Raw genomic sequence first — 11916 nt, 5'->3', positions numbered from 1 at the left:
ACAAAAAAAGCAAGCCAATAATTATCATGGGAGAAGCATGGCAAAGTCTCTGTGCTCTGCAGATGTCGTGTGAAGCTCAGGTCACAGATGGAGCTGTGAGGGACACATTGCTAGGGCCTGGGTGGGTTCTGAGGCTCAGGACTTTCAAGGGGCCATGGAAGTCAGAGTGCTGCTGTAATCTTCACTCAGAAAGCCCAGCTCAAGAGGATTTGTTCCCTGCCTAGAGGGATATGATCTGGAGTCCTCAAAGGCCCCCATAGCCAGCTGTGAACAGGGAATAGCAAAGAGTTTGGGAAGAGATGAGGAAAGAGTAGGGAAGAAATATTTCTATTAGGCTACTGCAAAAGTAATTGCAAAAACCGCAATTACTTTTGCTGCAACCTAGTACATAGTATGGAAGTAATATCTGCTGAAGCCAAACGGTGTATCAGCTGTTCTGCATGTGTGACTCTGAAGTCGGGGGGTGGGTGAGCTTTGTGTTGATCTGGCATTTTTCAATTCAGAAAAAGGCTGGGAGATCCCAATGGGAGAGAAGGAACTCAAAGCAAAGGTCTGCCAGCCTACCGTCAAAGATACGACACCTCAGGTCTAACGCACTGCAGTTTTATTTTTTCTTTTTCTTTTATTTTTGTAGAGATGGGGTCTTGCTATGTTGCCTGGGCTGGACTCAAACTTCTGGGGTCAAGTGATTCTCCCACCTCAGTCTCCAGGAGTTTGCATATTACAGCCATGAGCCACTGTGCCTGGTCCTCTGCAGTTTCTACAAGAGGTTCATCAATAAGATTCTCAGCATCATACTCCAATTAGGCTCCCCACTTAACCAATTGTTTCTAATGACTGATTATTAATTTGCAAGAGAATTCTTCCTCCAACTCATACCACCCCACTCAGAGTTCAGTATCTTCCTTCACTTTAATTTTTATTGCTTCTCCAGTTTAGACAGTTCAGCGCTTCCTCTTTGTTCTTCCTCACCTTGTTCATGGCGGTCCTGGCTGTTCCATCAGCAGAACTACAAAACCAGAAAGGCAACAAAATTTGAAAGGTTTCTCAGCATCCTCCAAGGAGGCTGTGGGGGAATATGAAAAAGAAGGTGGTGTCTGGAGCCACACAGACCAGAGTCCAAAGCCCAGCTCTGCCATTATTAGCTGTGTGATCTTGAACATATCACTCACCTGTAAAATGAGCTGATAATGCTGGTGAATGTGAGAATGATATCAGGTAATAAATGAATGGCGATTCGGTGCCAGGAACGTGCTGAGCTCTCAATTTATGATCAAGAACATCACTGGGATGACTACTAACAGGTTAGACTGTTAGTAGCCTAACAGTCTACTACTAACTTGGTTAGACTTTCAGTCTCCCACGTGGTAACAGAGACCATCTGGAAGTGTGTTCAGAAGCCTGTAGTTGTTACCTCTAGTGGATCCTGTCCCTCCAACTAGGAGGAATCAAGGAGGAGGAGCTGGATTTAGAGCATTCAGAATGTCCTTTCTCTAACAGTAACAAAATCACAAGAGCTACATTTATTGAGCATTTACTCTATGCTAGGCAGTATTAACATGTATTAACTCATTTCCCCCTTACAATCACTCTGTGAGGTAGGCACTAATATCACTCCCAATTTTTTTTTTTTTCTGAGACGGAGTTTCACTTGTCACCCAGGTTGGAGTGCAATGGCAAGATCTTGGCTCACCATAACCTCTGCCTCCCAAGTTCAAGCGATTCTCCTGCCTCAGTCTCCTGAGTAGCTGGGATTACAGGCATGTGTCACCACACTTGGCTAATTTTGTATTTTTAGTAGAGACAGAGTTTCTCCATGTTGGTCGGGCTGGTCTCAAACTCCTGACCTCAGGTGATCCACTGGCCTCCCAAAGTGCTGGGATTACAGGTATGAGCTACTATGCCCGGCCTATCACTCCCATTTTACAGGTAAGGAAGCAGATCAGAGAGGTTAAGCAAGTTGCTCAAACTCCCATAATACTAATAGATGGCATACCCAAAATAGTAAGAATCGTGGTTTTATGTACCAGGTATGTCTGTGCTCAGGGCCTTTTTTTTTTTTTCTTTTTTTTTTTGTATGGTTGTATAATTTGTTGACTGCACAAAAGAGCCTGGCCAAAGGGGCAAGCTGAGGCTGAAACTTAGCCCCTGCTCTATTTGCTCTGTACCCTGGCATGAGGCTGTGTCACCTGGAGGAAGGGACACCTTTTCCTAATTTGACAAAGATGCCATATGAGCTCTCAAAGCCCTGTTAATGCTTTACATGTGTTACCTTCTCTAATCCTCAAAACAGCTCTGTGGGCTAGATATGAATACCCTCATTTTATAGATGAGGAAATCCAGGCTTAGTGAGTTCAAGGCACTGAGCTAAGTCACTTTGTAAGGGGTAAAGCTAGGATTCGAGCCTGATGCCAAATCCCATGCTCTAAACCAGTAGGCCACTATACTGACCCCATCCCTAAGTGCTCAATAAGTGAAAAAAGAAAAAATACATAATCATCTGGTTTTTACCTTTAAAAATATGGCAGTTCTAATGAGGCCCCAGTAAGGACTACTGAGGTCCTTAGTAAGAAAAAGAATTGATCAGGAAGTCGGAGCATCAGCTTTCAGTGCTCCAAACTGTGGCTTTATGCTTATTAACTATTTCTGTATTTCAATTTCCCTGTCTGAAAGTAAGAATAACATTATAAAGGAACAATTCTCGTAGTTGTTTGCAAAGTGTTTATGCATACGTAATAATCCTCATGTCAAAATGATCCTTACATCATCAACCCTGGGAGAAAGGCATTATTATTCCTCTTTCGCTCAAGGAGGTGAGTAACACGCTCAGGGTGAGTAGCGCAGAATGGCACCTGAAGCCAGGGATCCTGACTTGTCTTGTACTCCTTGCTAAGTACCTTAGAACTTCTGGAGCACCTGTAGCCTGCCTGGTGGCCCAGACATCACATGGTGCACATACAAGTCGGATAGCAGTTGGAAACTGACATTAGTCACGTGACCACACTCTGTTCCTTCAGGAGACTTGGCAGGAAGGAGCACTCTGGGAGGAGTCTTTGCTTGGCTCCCATGCCTGAAAACAACACTTCTGCCTTTGCAGGAGCTGGGGCGTCTGAGTTACAGACTTGGGTAATGTAAGACTTCCAGAGCTTCCTTAGGAGGGAAGGATGACCTGGTGGCATTTAGGGTCAACTCCTTTCTGACAGGGCTCAGCCTTCCTGTTTCCCATCCCCGGCTGTGGCCAGGTTCAAAGGAAATACCATCTGTGGAAGCACTTTCCAAAGAGGCGTGGTCCAAGTGCAGAATGTTTTTCCTCTCCTCTGTGGATCTCAGGAAGCCAATTCCATCTGTGCTCGAATGACAGACTTGCTCATCCTGTGATAAAATGTGGGCTGCTGCCCCCACCCCAGCTTGGTGCCCTTCTAAAATGAAAACATGCCTGTGTGTTCTCTTCCCACCTCCCCAACAGCAATCCGCCACTATCTCTGGCTCTGCAGGCCTACTCTGTGCAGGCTGGCAAGCGCTGCCATGCACAAGGCCCCTTCTGGGATGTGGGTATACTATGCCTTATGCGGGCAAGGTATGTGGATGACAGGGAAGGGGGAAATATATAAACAAACAGACCTTCCAGCGATTGCCACATTCATTGCATAAGACAAAGGTAGTCATGGGCTCATCAGCACTGCGTGTCTGCACCTGAGAGAGAGAGAAGAACGACTCATGAAGTCACTTCGCTGTTCTAGGACCTGCCATGGCTCCCACTGTCTTTGGGAATAGGTCCAAATCCCAGAGGTTGGCACTGATATTCCTACCCCATGTTGGCAATTTCCTTATCACTGACAGCTCCATAATATTAGTATCATGCTTTCCTCTCCTCTGGCAGTCCATCAGCTCACTCCCAGTATCTTACTGGCTTAACCTGGCCTTTTGTACTTTCACTCTTTGTTTTTGTTGTTGTCGTTGTTTGTTTTTTTTTTTTTGTTTTGTTTTGTTTTTGACACTGCAGTCTCGCTCTGTTGCCCGGGCTGGAGTGCCATGGTGCCATCTCGGCTCACTGCAACCTCTGCCTCCTGGGTTCAAGTGATTCTCCTGCCTCAGCCTCCTGAATAGCTGGGATTACAGGCGCCCACCACCATGCCCAGCTAATTTGGACTTTCACTCTTGTTGATCTTTCATAACAGATCTCTCTTCTCTTGCCTCAAGACTTATCTCCTACAGGAAGTATTCCCTGACTCACCCCTGAACACACCCTACTGGACACACTCACTAGAGTGGGCTGCAAGCAGGCTTAGTGGTCTAGTTCATCTTCCTTATTTTACTGGTGGAAGACCTGAGGCCCAGAGAGGAAAAGGGACCTAAATATCTTTGGGACTATTTAATATTATGTTTTCTCATCCTCTTAGCCTCATCATTCAGGTGCAGGAACCGGGTATCCCACAGTAAAGCCCTGGCATTTCCAGATTTAACAGCTCCTGTTCTGGTTTCCTAAGGCCGACCTTGGCTGGCCATGACATGTAGCAAGTCATTACTTTGCTGACAATCAGATATGAATGATGTCAGCTGGGAATCTGTGGTGTGGGACGAGTTATGCCCACCACCCTCCTTGAGTGAGCCCCAGCAGCCCAGCAGTCTGCCAGGCGTACACAGCTTAGCGCAGCCTGGTCACGGGATAGCAGTGACAAGCAGAAAGAAAACTTTGCTAGTGGGCAGTTTACTTCTAGAAAGAAGTGAGGCACAGGAAGTGCATCACTCCACATGGAAAGGTGCTTGGGAGAGAGCAGAAGCTTGCACAAACATCTCCGAATTCCAGACCTGGAATTCTCCAAGGGACTCCTCCAGAATGACAAGGCTGACTGCATTTCTGCCCTGGCCACAGAATGCCGCAGGCAAGGTGCCCTTGATAAATGGTGTGTGCCGAACAGACGGAGAACTCTGAATAGAGTTCTAGAATAACTAGACGCCAGTGAGAATCCAAGGATATTTGTGCTGTAAGGGCGTACCATGTGCAACCCAGAAAGAGGAGGCCATTCTCTGGTTTTAAGAGAAGGGGCCTCGCTGGGCGTGGTGGCTCAAGCCTGTAATCCCAGCACTTTGGGAGGCCGAGACGGGTGGATGACGAGGTCAGGAGATCGAGACCATCCTGGCTAACCCGGTGAAACCCCGTCTCTACTAAAAAAATACAAAAAACTAGCCGGGTGAGGTGGCGGGCGCCTGTAGTCCCAGCTACTCGGGAGGCTGAGGCAGGAGAATGGCGTAAACCCGGGAGGCAGAGCTTGCAGTGAGCTGAGATCCGGCCACTGCACTCCAGCCTGGGCGACAGAGCGAGACTCCATCTCAAAAAAAAAAGGAAGGGGCCTCCACAGCCTTCCCAAGTTCCCCATGCCAAGGCAATTGTCTTCAACTGTAGGAATCAGAGCTAAAGCCCTTAGGCTTTATTGACCAAGTTAGCTGGATTGCAGGCAGAAAGGTCTGGATCTGGTTTATTACTATCTCTGACACTAGCCTGCCCACCTTGGGCAAGGCTAAAAAGCCCATCTGTGGCTTGTGTGGGCCTCAGTTTCCCTGGGTGTGTAATGAGGGAGCTGGGTTTCACATTGCCAAGTTCCCTTTCAACTGTCTGGGACTCTTCAGCCGCCATGAGTCTGATTCTTCTTCTTGTCACTTCAGGGCAGACGAGAACACACTGACCATGCCTCATAGACACATAGTGGGATGATTCTAAACTCAGAACATTGTCCAGAAGCCACAGATGCATCATGTTAGTGTACCAAGGCTCACCCTTCTCTCTGCAGCCTGGAGAGTTTTTAAGGTTTTCTTTGTTTTGTTGAGACAGGGTCTCGTTCTGTCACCCAGGCAGGAGTGCAGTGGTGCAATCACGGCTCACTGCAGCCTCAGTTCACTCGAGCCTCAACCTCCTGGGCTCCAGTGATTCTCATGCCTCATCACCACCCATTCCCCCTCGCATCTAGTAGCTGGGACTACAGGCATGCACCACCAAGCCTGGCTAATTTTTGTATTTTTAGTAAAGATGACGTTTCACCACGTTGCCCAGGCTGCACTCAAACTCCCAGGTTCAAGCTATCTGCCTGCCTCGGCCTCTCAAAAGTGCTGAGATTATAGGTGTGAGCCACTGAGCTGGCCCAGCCTAGAGAGGTTTTTTTTTTGTTGTTTGTTTTGAGACAGAGTCTCACTCTGTCGCCCAGGCTGGAATACAGTAGTGCAATCTTGGCTCACTGTAGCCTCCGCCTCCCAGGTTCCAGTGATTCTCCTGCCTCAGCCTCCAGGGTAGCTGGGATTACAGGCATGTGCCACTATGCCTGGCTAATTTTTGTATTTTTAGTAGAGATGGGGTTTCACCATGTTGGCCAGGCTGGTCTCGAACTCCTGACCTCAGGTGATCCACTCACCTTGGCCTCCCAAAGTGCGGGGATTACAGACGTGAGCCACTGCACCCGGCCAAGCTTAGAGAGTTTTAACCCTTTCTCCCCTCTGGCTCTTCCCTAAGCTTCTCTCTGATTTTCCATCTGTCTGCCCCTGCGGCCGCCAGCGCCTCCAGCCCATCCCCTCACTGTCCATACCTGGTTATAGGTGCAGTTCTTCTTCTTGCATTTGCTGCACTGGAAGAGGTCAGTGGTGGTGCCACCGGTCTTGGCCATCTGGTGCTCACGGATGGCCTCCTGGGTCATGGCATTCCTCAACTCCCTCAGTTCATCACTGGCCATTTCCTGGAGAAAAAAAGAGCTTGCCCTTCAGGGCTGAGGGGTCACAGGGGCCCTGCCCCACACCCAGTTTCTAGAGAGCCTGAACAGAAGAGGAGCTAACATGCTTTACTGACTGCAAGGAGCTGGAGGGAGGCCTGGATTCCAGGTCCTGCCCCAGCTGGGAGAAAGCTGTCCCCGCAGAGTCCCCTGCCGCCCATGACTGGAAGGTCATAAAGCACATTTAGGAGAGCAGCAGGCAAACAGCCTCTGCCCGAGGACAAGCACTCTTGTGTACATTTCTCCAGATCTGGGGCTCATCCTGCCTGCCAGGACCTTGGCCTTGGCCTGAAGCCTCCTGCTTGAGCTGCTTGATCACTGCCACCTGGTCTATGATGTTCCCCTTAGCCTTCCTCTCTGGACTTGACCCAGTGCTCTTTTACGCTGTGATCACTGCCCTGCTCTTCTGCTTCGTGGGAACCCTGGCACAACTACCCATGACTTGCTGCTGCTACCCCCACCCTGAAGCTCCTGGGCTCACACAACTAACTGCTCATCTGTGAGCACGCATCACCCACGCCTTTGCCTTCTCTGTCCATCTCCCTGGCCACTTGTCTCCCCTTAAGCCTCTGCCAGGGGAGAGCAGAGAGGGTGACAGTCAAACTGCAGAGAGCTCCAGTTAAGGGTTGGTGGAAGGGGAAGGAGGGTGGCTGACGCGAATGTCAAAATGAGGATTTTAAACATTTTTTTTGAGATGGAGTCTCACTCTGTCGCCAGGCTGGAGTGCAGTGGTGCTATCTCAGCTCACTGCAACCTCCACCTCCCGGGTTCAAGCGATTCTGCCTCAGCCTCCTGAGTAGCTGGGACTACAGGCGCCTGCCACCACGCCCAGCTAATCTTTGTATTTTTCGTAGAGATGGAGTTTCATCATGTTGGTCAGGATGGTCTCGATCTCCTGACCTCGCGATCCACCCGCTTAGGCCTCCCAAAGTGCTGGGATTACAGGTGTGAACCACCACGCCTGTCCTAAACTTTTTCATTGTTGCTATCTGTCAGGACTCCTTAAACCATGGAGAAGAAAGCTGGCATAAAGGTCAAAGTATTTTAGTGTGCTCACCTTTCATGATAACCACTTAGGCTTCTTGATAAAATGCAGATTCCTATGAATCTGAATTGCTAAGGGCAGGCCCAGGAATATGCATTTTTAAAAGTCATTTATTTATTTATTTATTTATTTATTTATTTATTTAATTTTTGGGACAAGGTCTTGCTGTCACCTAGGCTGGGGTGCAGTGGTGCGATGACTCACAGCAGCCTCAACCTCCCCAGGCTCAAGTGATTCTCCCACCTCAGTCTCCCAAGTAGCTGGGACTACAGGCATGCACCACCAAACCTGGTTAATTTTTTTTTTTTTTTTTTTTTTTTGTATTTTTTGGTAGAGATGGGGTTTTACCACATTGCCCAGGCCAGTCTCCTGAGCTCAAACTATCTGCCTACTTTGGACTCCCGAAGTGCTGGGATTACAGGCGTGAGCCACTGCACCTGGCCAGAATATGCATTTTCACTAGTGTCCTCAAGTTATTCTGGTGCATATTAATTTTTAAAGTCCTAGTGTGTTAAATTCAAAGGCTAGGCCCTAACCAATGGCAGGAGAATATAGAAAAGCAGGTCAATGAAAGTCATTTACCCATATGAGTAAAAAGTAGCTGACTTTAATTTGGGGGAATTTTCCAGAGCACAAAGCATTTGCCCATTCAAAATTTACTGGATGTGGCCGGGTGCAGTGGCTTACGCCTGTAATCCCAACACTTTGGGAGGCCAAGATGGGAGGATCACCTGAGGTCAGGAGTTCAGGACCAGCCAGGCCAACATGGTGAAACCCCATCTGTACTAAAAATACAAAAAAATTAGCTGGGTGTGGTGGCAGCCACCTGTAATCCCAGCTACTCGGGAGGCTGAGACAGGACAATTGCTTGAACCTGGGAAGTGTAGGTTGCAGTGAGCTGAGACTGCACCATTGCACTCCAGCCTGGGCAACAAGAGCGAGAGTCCATCTAAAAAAAAAAAAAAAACCCAGGCGTGGTGGTGCACGCCAGTAATCTCAGCTATTTAGGAGGCTGAGGCAGGAGAACTGCTTGAACCTGGGAGGTGGAGAGTGCAGTGAGCCGAGATCGCATCACTGCACTCCAGCCTGGGCGACAGAGCAAGACTCTGTCTCAAAAAACAAAAACAAAATCTACTGGATGCCAATTTATTGAATGCCTTTAACTGTATCAGTGTAATCAGTAAATCAGCTTTGGTTGTGGGGATGCCTCGATTTGTAGCGTTTGTCAGCTTCCAGGGGACAAAATGCTATGGTCAATGGGACAAAATTCCATGGCCAATTTCAAGCTGCTAATGTGATATAACTGAACGCAGAGTTGGGAAGAGCTACACATCACGAGCTCCCTTGAGCTGGTAGGAGCTAGCTCAAGCATGCTACTGCCTCTGAGTCCAACGGATTCAAAAAGGAAGATCTGGTTCCTCCTCCCAAGTAGTGCTAATCTGGTAGGGTAGCCAAGCATTTACATAGGATTGCAAGAGAGGGAAGGAAGTACTAAAGCGAAGGTGTATAAGGTGCAGGGGAAGCAGCAGGGTATGGTGGTTAACTGTTTGGGGTCTGGTGGGTCATGAAGAAGCTAGTACTTTAACCAGTCTTGAAAGATAGGAGTTCCCCGAGTGGGTGGTGGCACATTCCAGACAAATAAAACAGCAGGGCCAGACACAGTGGCTCACACATGTAATCCCAGCACTCTGGGAAGCCGAGGCAGGCAGATCACCTGAGGTCAGGAGTTTGAGACCAACCTGACCAACATGGCGAAACTTCGTCTCTACTAAAAATAGAAAAATTAGCCAGGCATGATTACATGGTTACATGGTTACAGGTGCATGCCTGTAGTCCCAACTACTTGGGAGGCTGAGGCAGGAGAATCTCTTGAACCTGGGAGGTGGAGGTTGCAGTGAGCTGAGATTATGCCATTGCACTCCAACCTGGGTGACAGCCAGACTCCCTCTCAAAAGAAAAACAAAACAAAACAAAACAAATAAACAAACAACAAAACCCAAAAAAACAGCAGGCACAAAAGATCAGAGGACAAGAATAGCACGTTTGGGTAAAAGTATTTGGGGTAGGTTCAAGTCGAGTGCGGGAGATGTGGCTGGAGGTCAGATTGTGAAAGGAAGGTCTTGTGTGCCAGCTGAGAAATAGAGAACAGAAAAATCTATCCAGCCACATGCCAATCCATTTACTTCTCTGCCCTGCCTCATTAGAATGAGGCAGCATCAGAGACACGGAGAATAGGTACAATACTGTAGAAAATAAGGTAGAAAATGAGGGCAATGAGAGTCAGAGACCACAATTCAATCCCTATTTGTTGAGCCCTGTGATGTACCAGACACTGTTGTCAGTGCTGGGTGGACTGTGAATGTTGGTTCTCGGGGCACTGACAGGATGGTATGTCCACTCAGCAGTGCTCATGGGTGTCTCGGAACCTACTCCATTCTTTGCTATGTCTGGGTAGGGAAGAAAAGAGAAGAAGGAAGAATGAGGGAGTCAGATGAACAAGGAAAGAGGCATAAAAAGGGAATCGGGGAAGGGAATGCTGAGAGAGACACCATCCGCATGGGTCCTGATGGGAGCTTCCCAGCACAGCAGGCAGCCCAAGCCCAAGCTAAGATTTTTCTTTTTTTTTCTTTTCTTTTCTTTTTTTTTGAGACGGAGTCTCACTCTGTCGCCCAGGCTGGGAGTGCAGTGGCAGGATCTCAGCTTACTGCAACCTCTGCCTCCTGGGTTCAAGCGATTCTCCTGCCTCAGCCTCCCGAGTAGCTGAGACTACAGGTGTGTGCCACCACACCCGGTTAATTTTTGTATTTTTAGTAGAGACAGGGTTTTGCCATCTTGATCTCCTGAGCTCAGGAGTTCTGCCCAACTCGGCCTCCCAAAGTGCTGGGATTACAAGCATGAGCCACCTCACCCAGCCTGTTGAAATCCTAACCCCAAGGTAAGGGTTATTAGGGGGTCTTTGGGAGGTGATTAGCTCTCAAGGGCAGAGCCCTGGTGCAGGGGATTAGTGCCCCTCTAATAGGAGCCTGAGAAAGACCCCTCCACCATGTGAGGTTACAGTGAGAAGATGGCTGTCTATGAGGAAGCAGGCCCTCACTAGACACTGAGTCTGCTGGTGCCCTGATCTTGCACTGTCCAATCTCTAGAGATGTGAGAACTAGGCCAGGCACGATGGCTCACACCTATAATCCCAGCACTTTGGGAGGCTGAGGCAGGTGGATCACCTGAGGTCAGGAGTTCAAGACCAGCCTGGCCAACATGGTGAAACCCTGTTTCTACTAAAAATACAAAAATTAGCCGGGGGTGGTGGCGTGCACCTGTAATCCCAGCTATCAGGGAGGTTGAGGCAGGAGAATCGCTTGAACCTGGGAGGCGGAGGCTGCAGTGAGCCCAGATTGTGCCACTACACTCCAACCTGGGCAAAAGAATGAGACTCCATCTCAAAAAAAAACACAAAAAAAACAAGCAAACAAACAAACAAAAGAAATGTGAGGAATAAATGCCTGTTGTTTATAAACCACCCAGGCGATGGTATTTCGTTATAGCAGTCTGAACTGACGAAAGACACACTGTAAAGCCAAGTTGCAATTTATAACTCCAGGCATATGCTGCTATCTACCCAAAAAGATCAGATCTTTAAATCAGGCAGAAAGATAACCCTGGTCTACCTGTGCCAAGTTCTCCATCTTATCCTAACGCCAAGGCTCTTTGCTGTTTGTTTTGGGTATTTGAGGAAAACAGTGAACCCTCTCCTCAGAAGAATGTACGTACACACACTACATAACACAGACACACACTTCCACATGCCACACATACACACACCACACATGCCACACATATGCTAATCACACACCACACACATACTTCACATGACACATCATACACACACACTCCACATATCATACACAATGTGCCACACATCATGCACACACACTCCACACATCATACACAAAACACACACACTCCACACATCATACACACACACTCCACACATCATACACACACACTCCACACATCATACACACCACACCACTCCACACATCATACACACCACACACACTCCACACATCATACACACACTTCACACATCATACACACACACTTCACACATCATACACA

General features: G+C 48.1%; 1 protein-coding gene across 1 annotated transcript; it reads right to left on the bottom strand.

Moving 5' to 3' along the window:
• Positions 1-2704: 2704 nt before the first annotated feature.
• LOC112617054 (transcription elongation factor A protein 3-like) lies at positions 2705-6918 on the bottom strand (the record flags this gene model as incomplete). The annotated part of the gene is made up of 4 exons (XM_025373787.1): positions 2705-3344; positions 3622-3693; positions 6576-6722; positions 6829-6918. Coding segments are annotated over 4 exons (327 nt in total), but the record flags the coding sequence as incomplete, so codon positions are not given.
• Positions 6919-11916: the final 4998 nt, after the last annotated feature.

Source organism: Theropithecus gelada, unplaced genomic scaffold (genome assembly GCF_003255815.1).
Source record: "Theropithecus gelada isolate Dixy unplaced genomic scaffold, Tgel_1.0 HiC_scaffold_15871, whole genome shotgun sequence".
NCBI lineage: Eukaryota > Metazoa > Chordata > Mammalia > Primates > Cercopithecidae > Theropithecus > Theropithecus gelada.
This window is presented reverse-complemented; position numbering and strand designations above follow the sequence as displayed.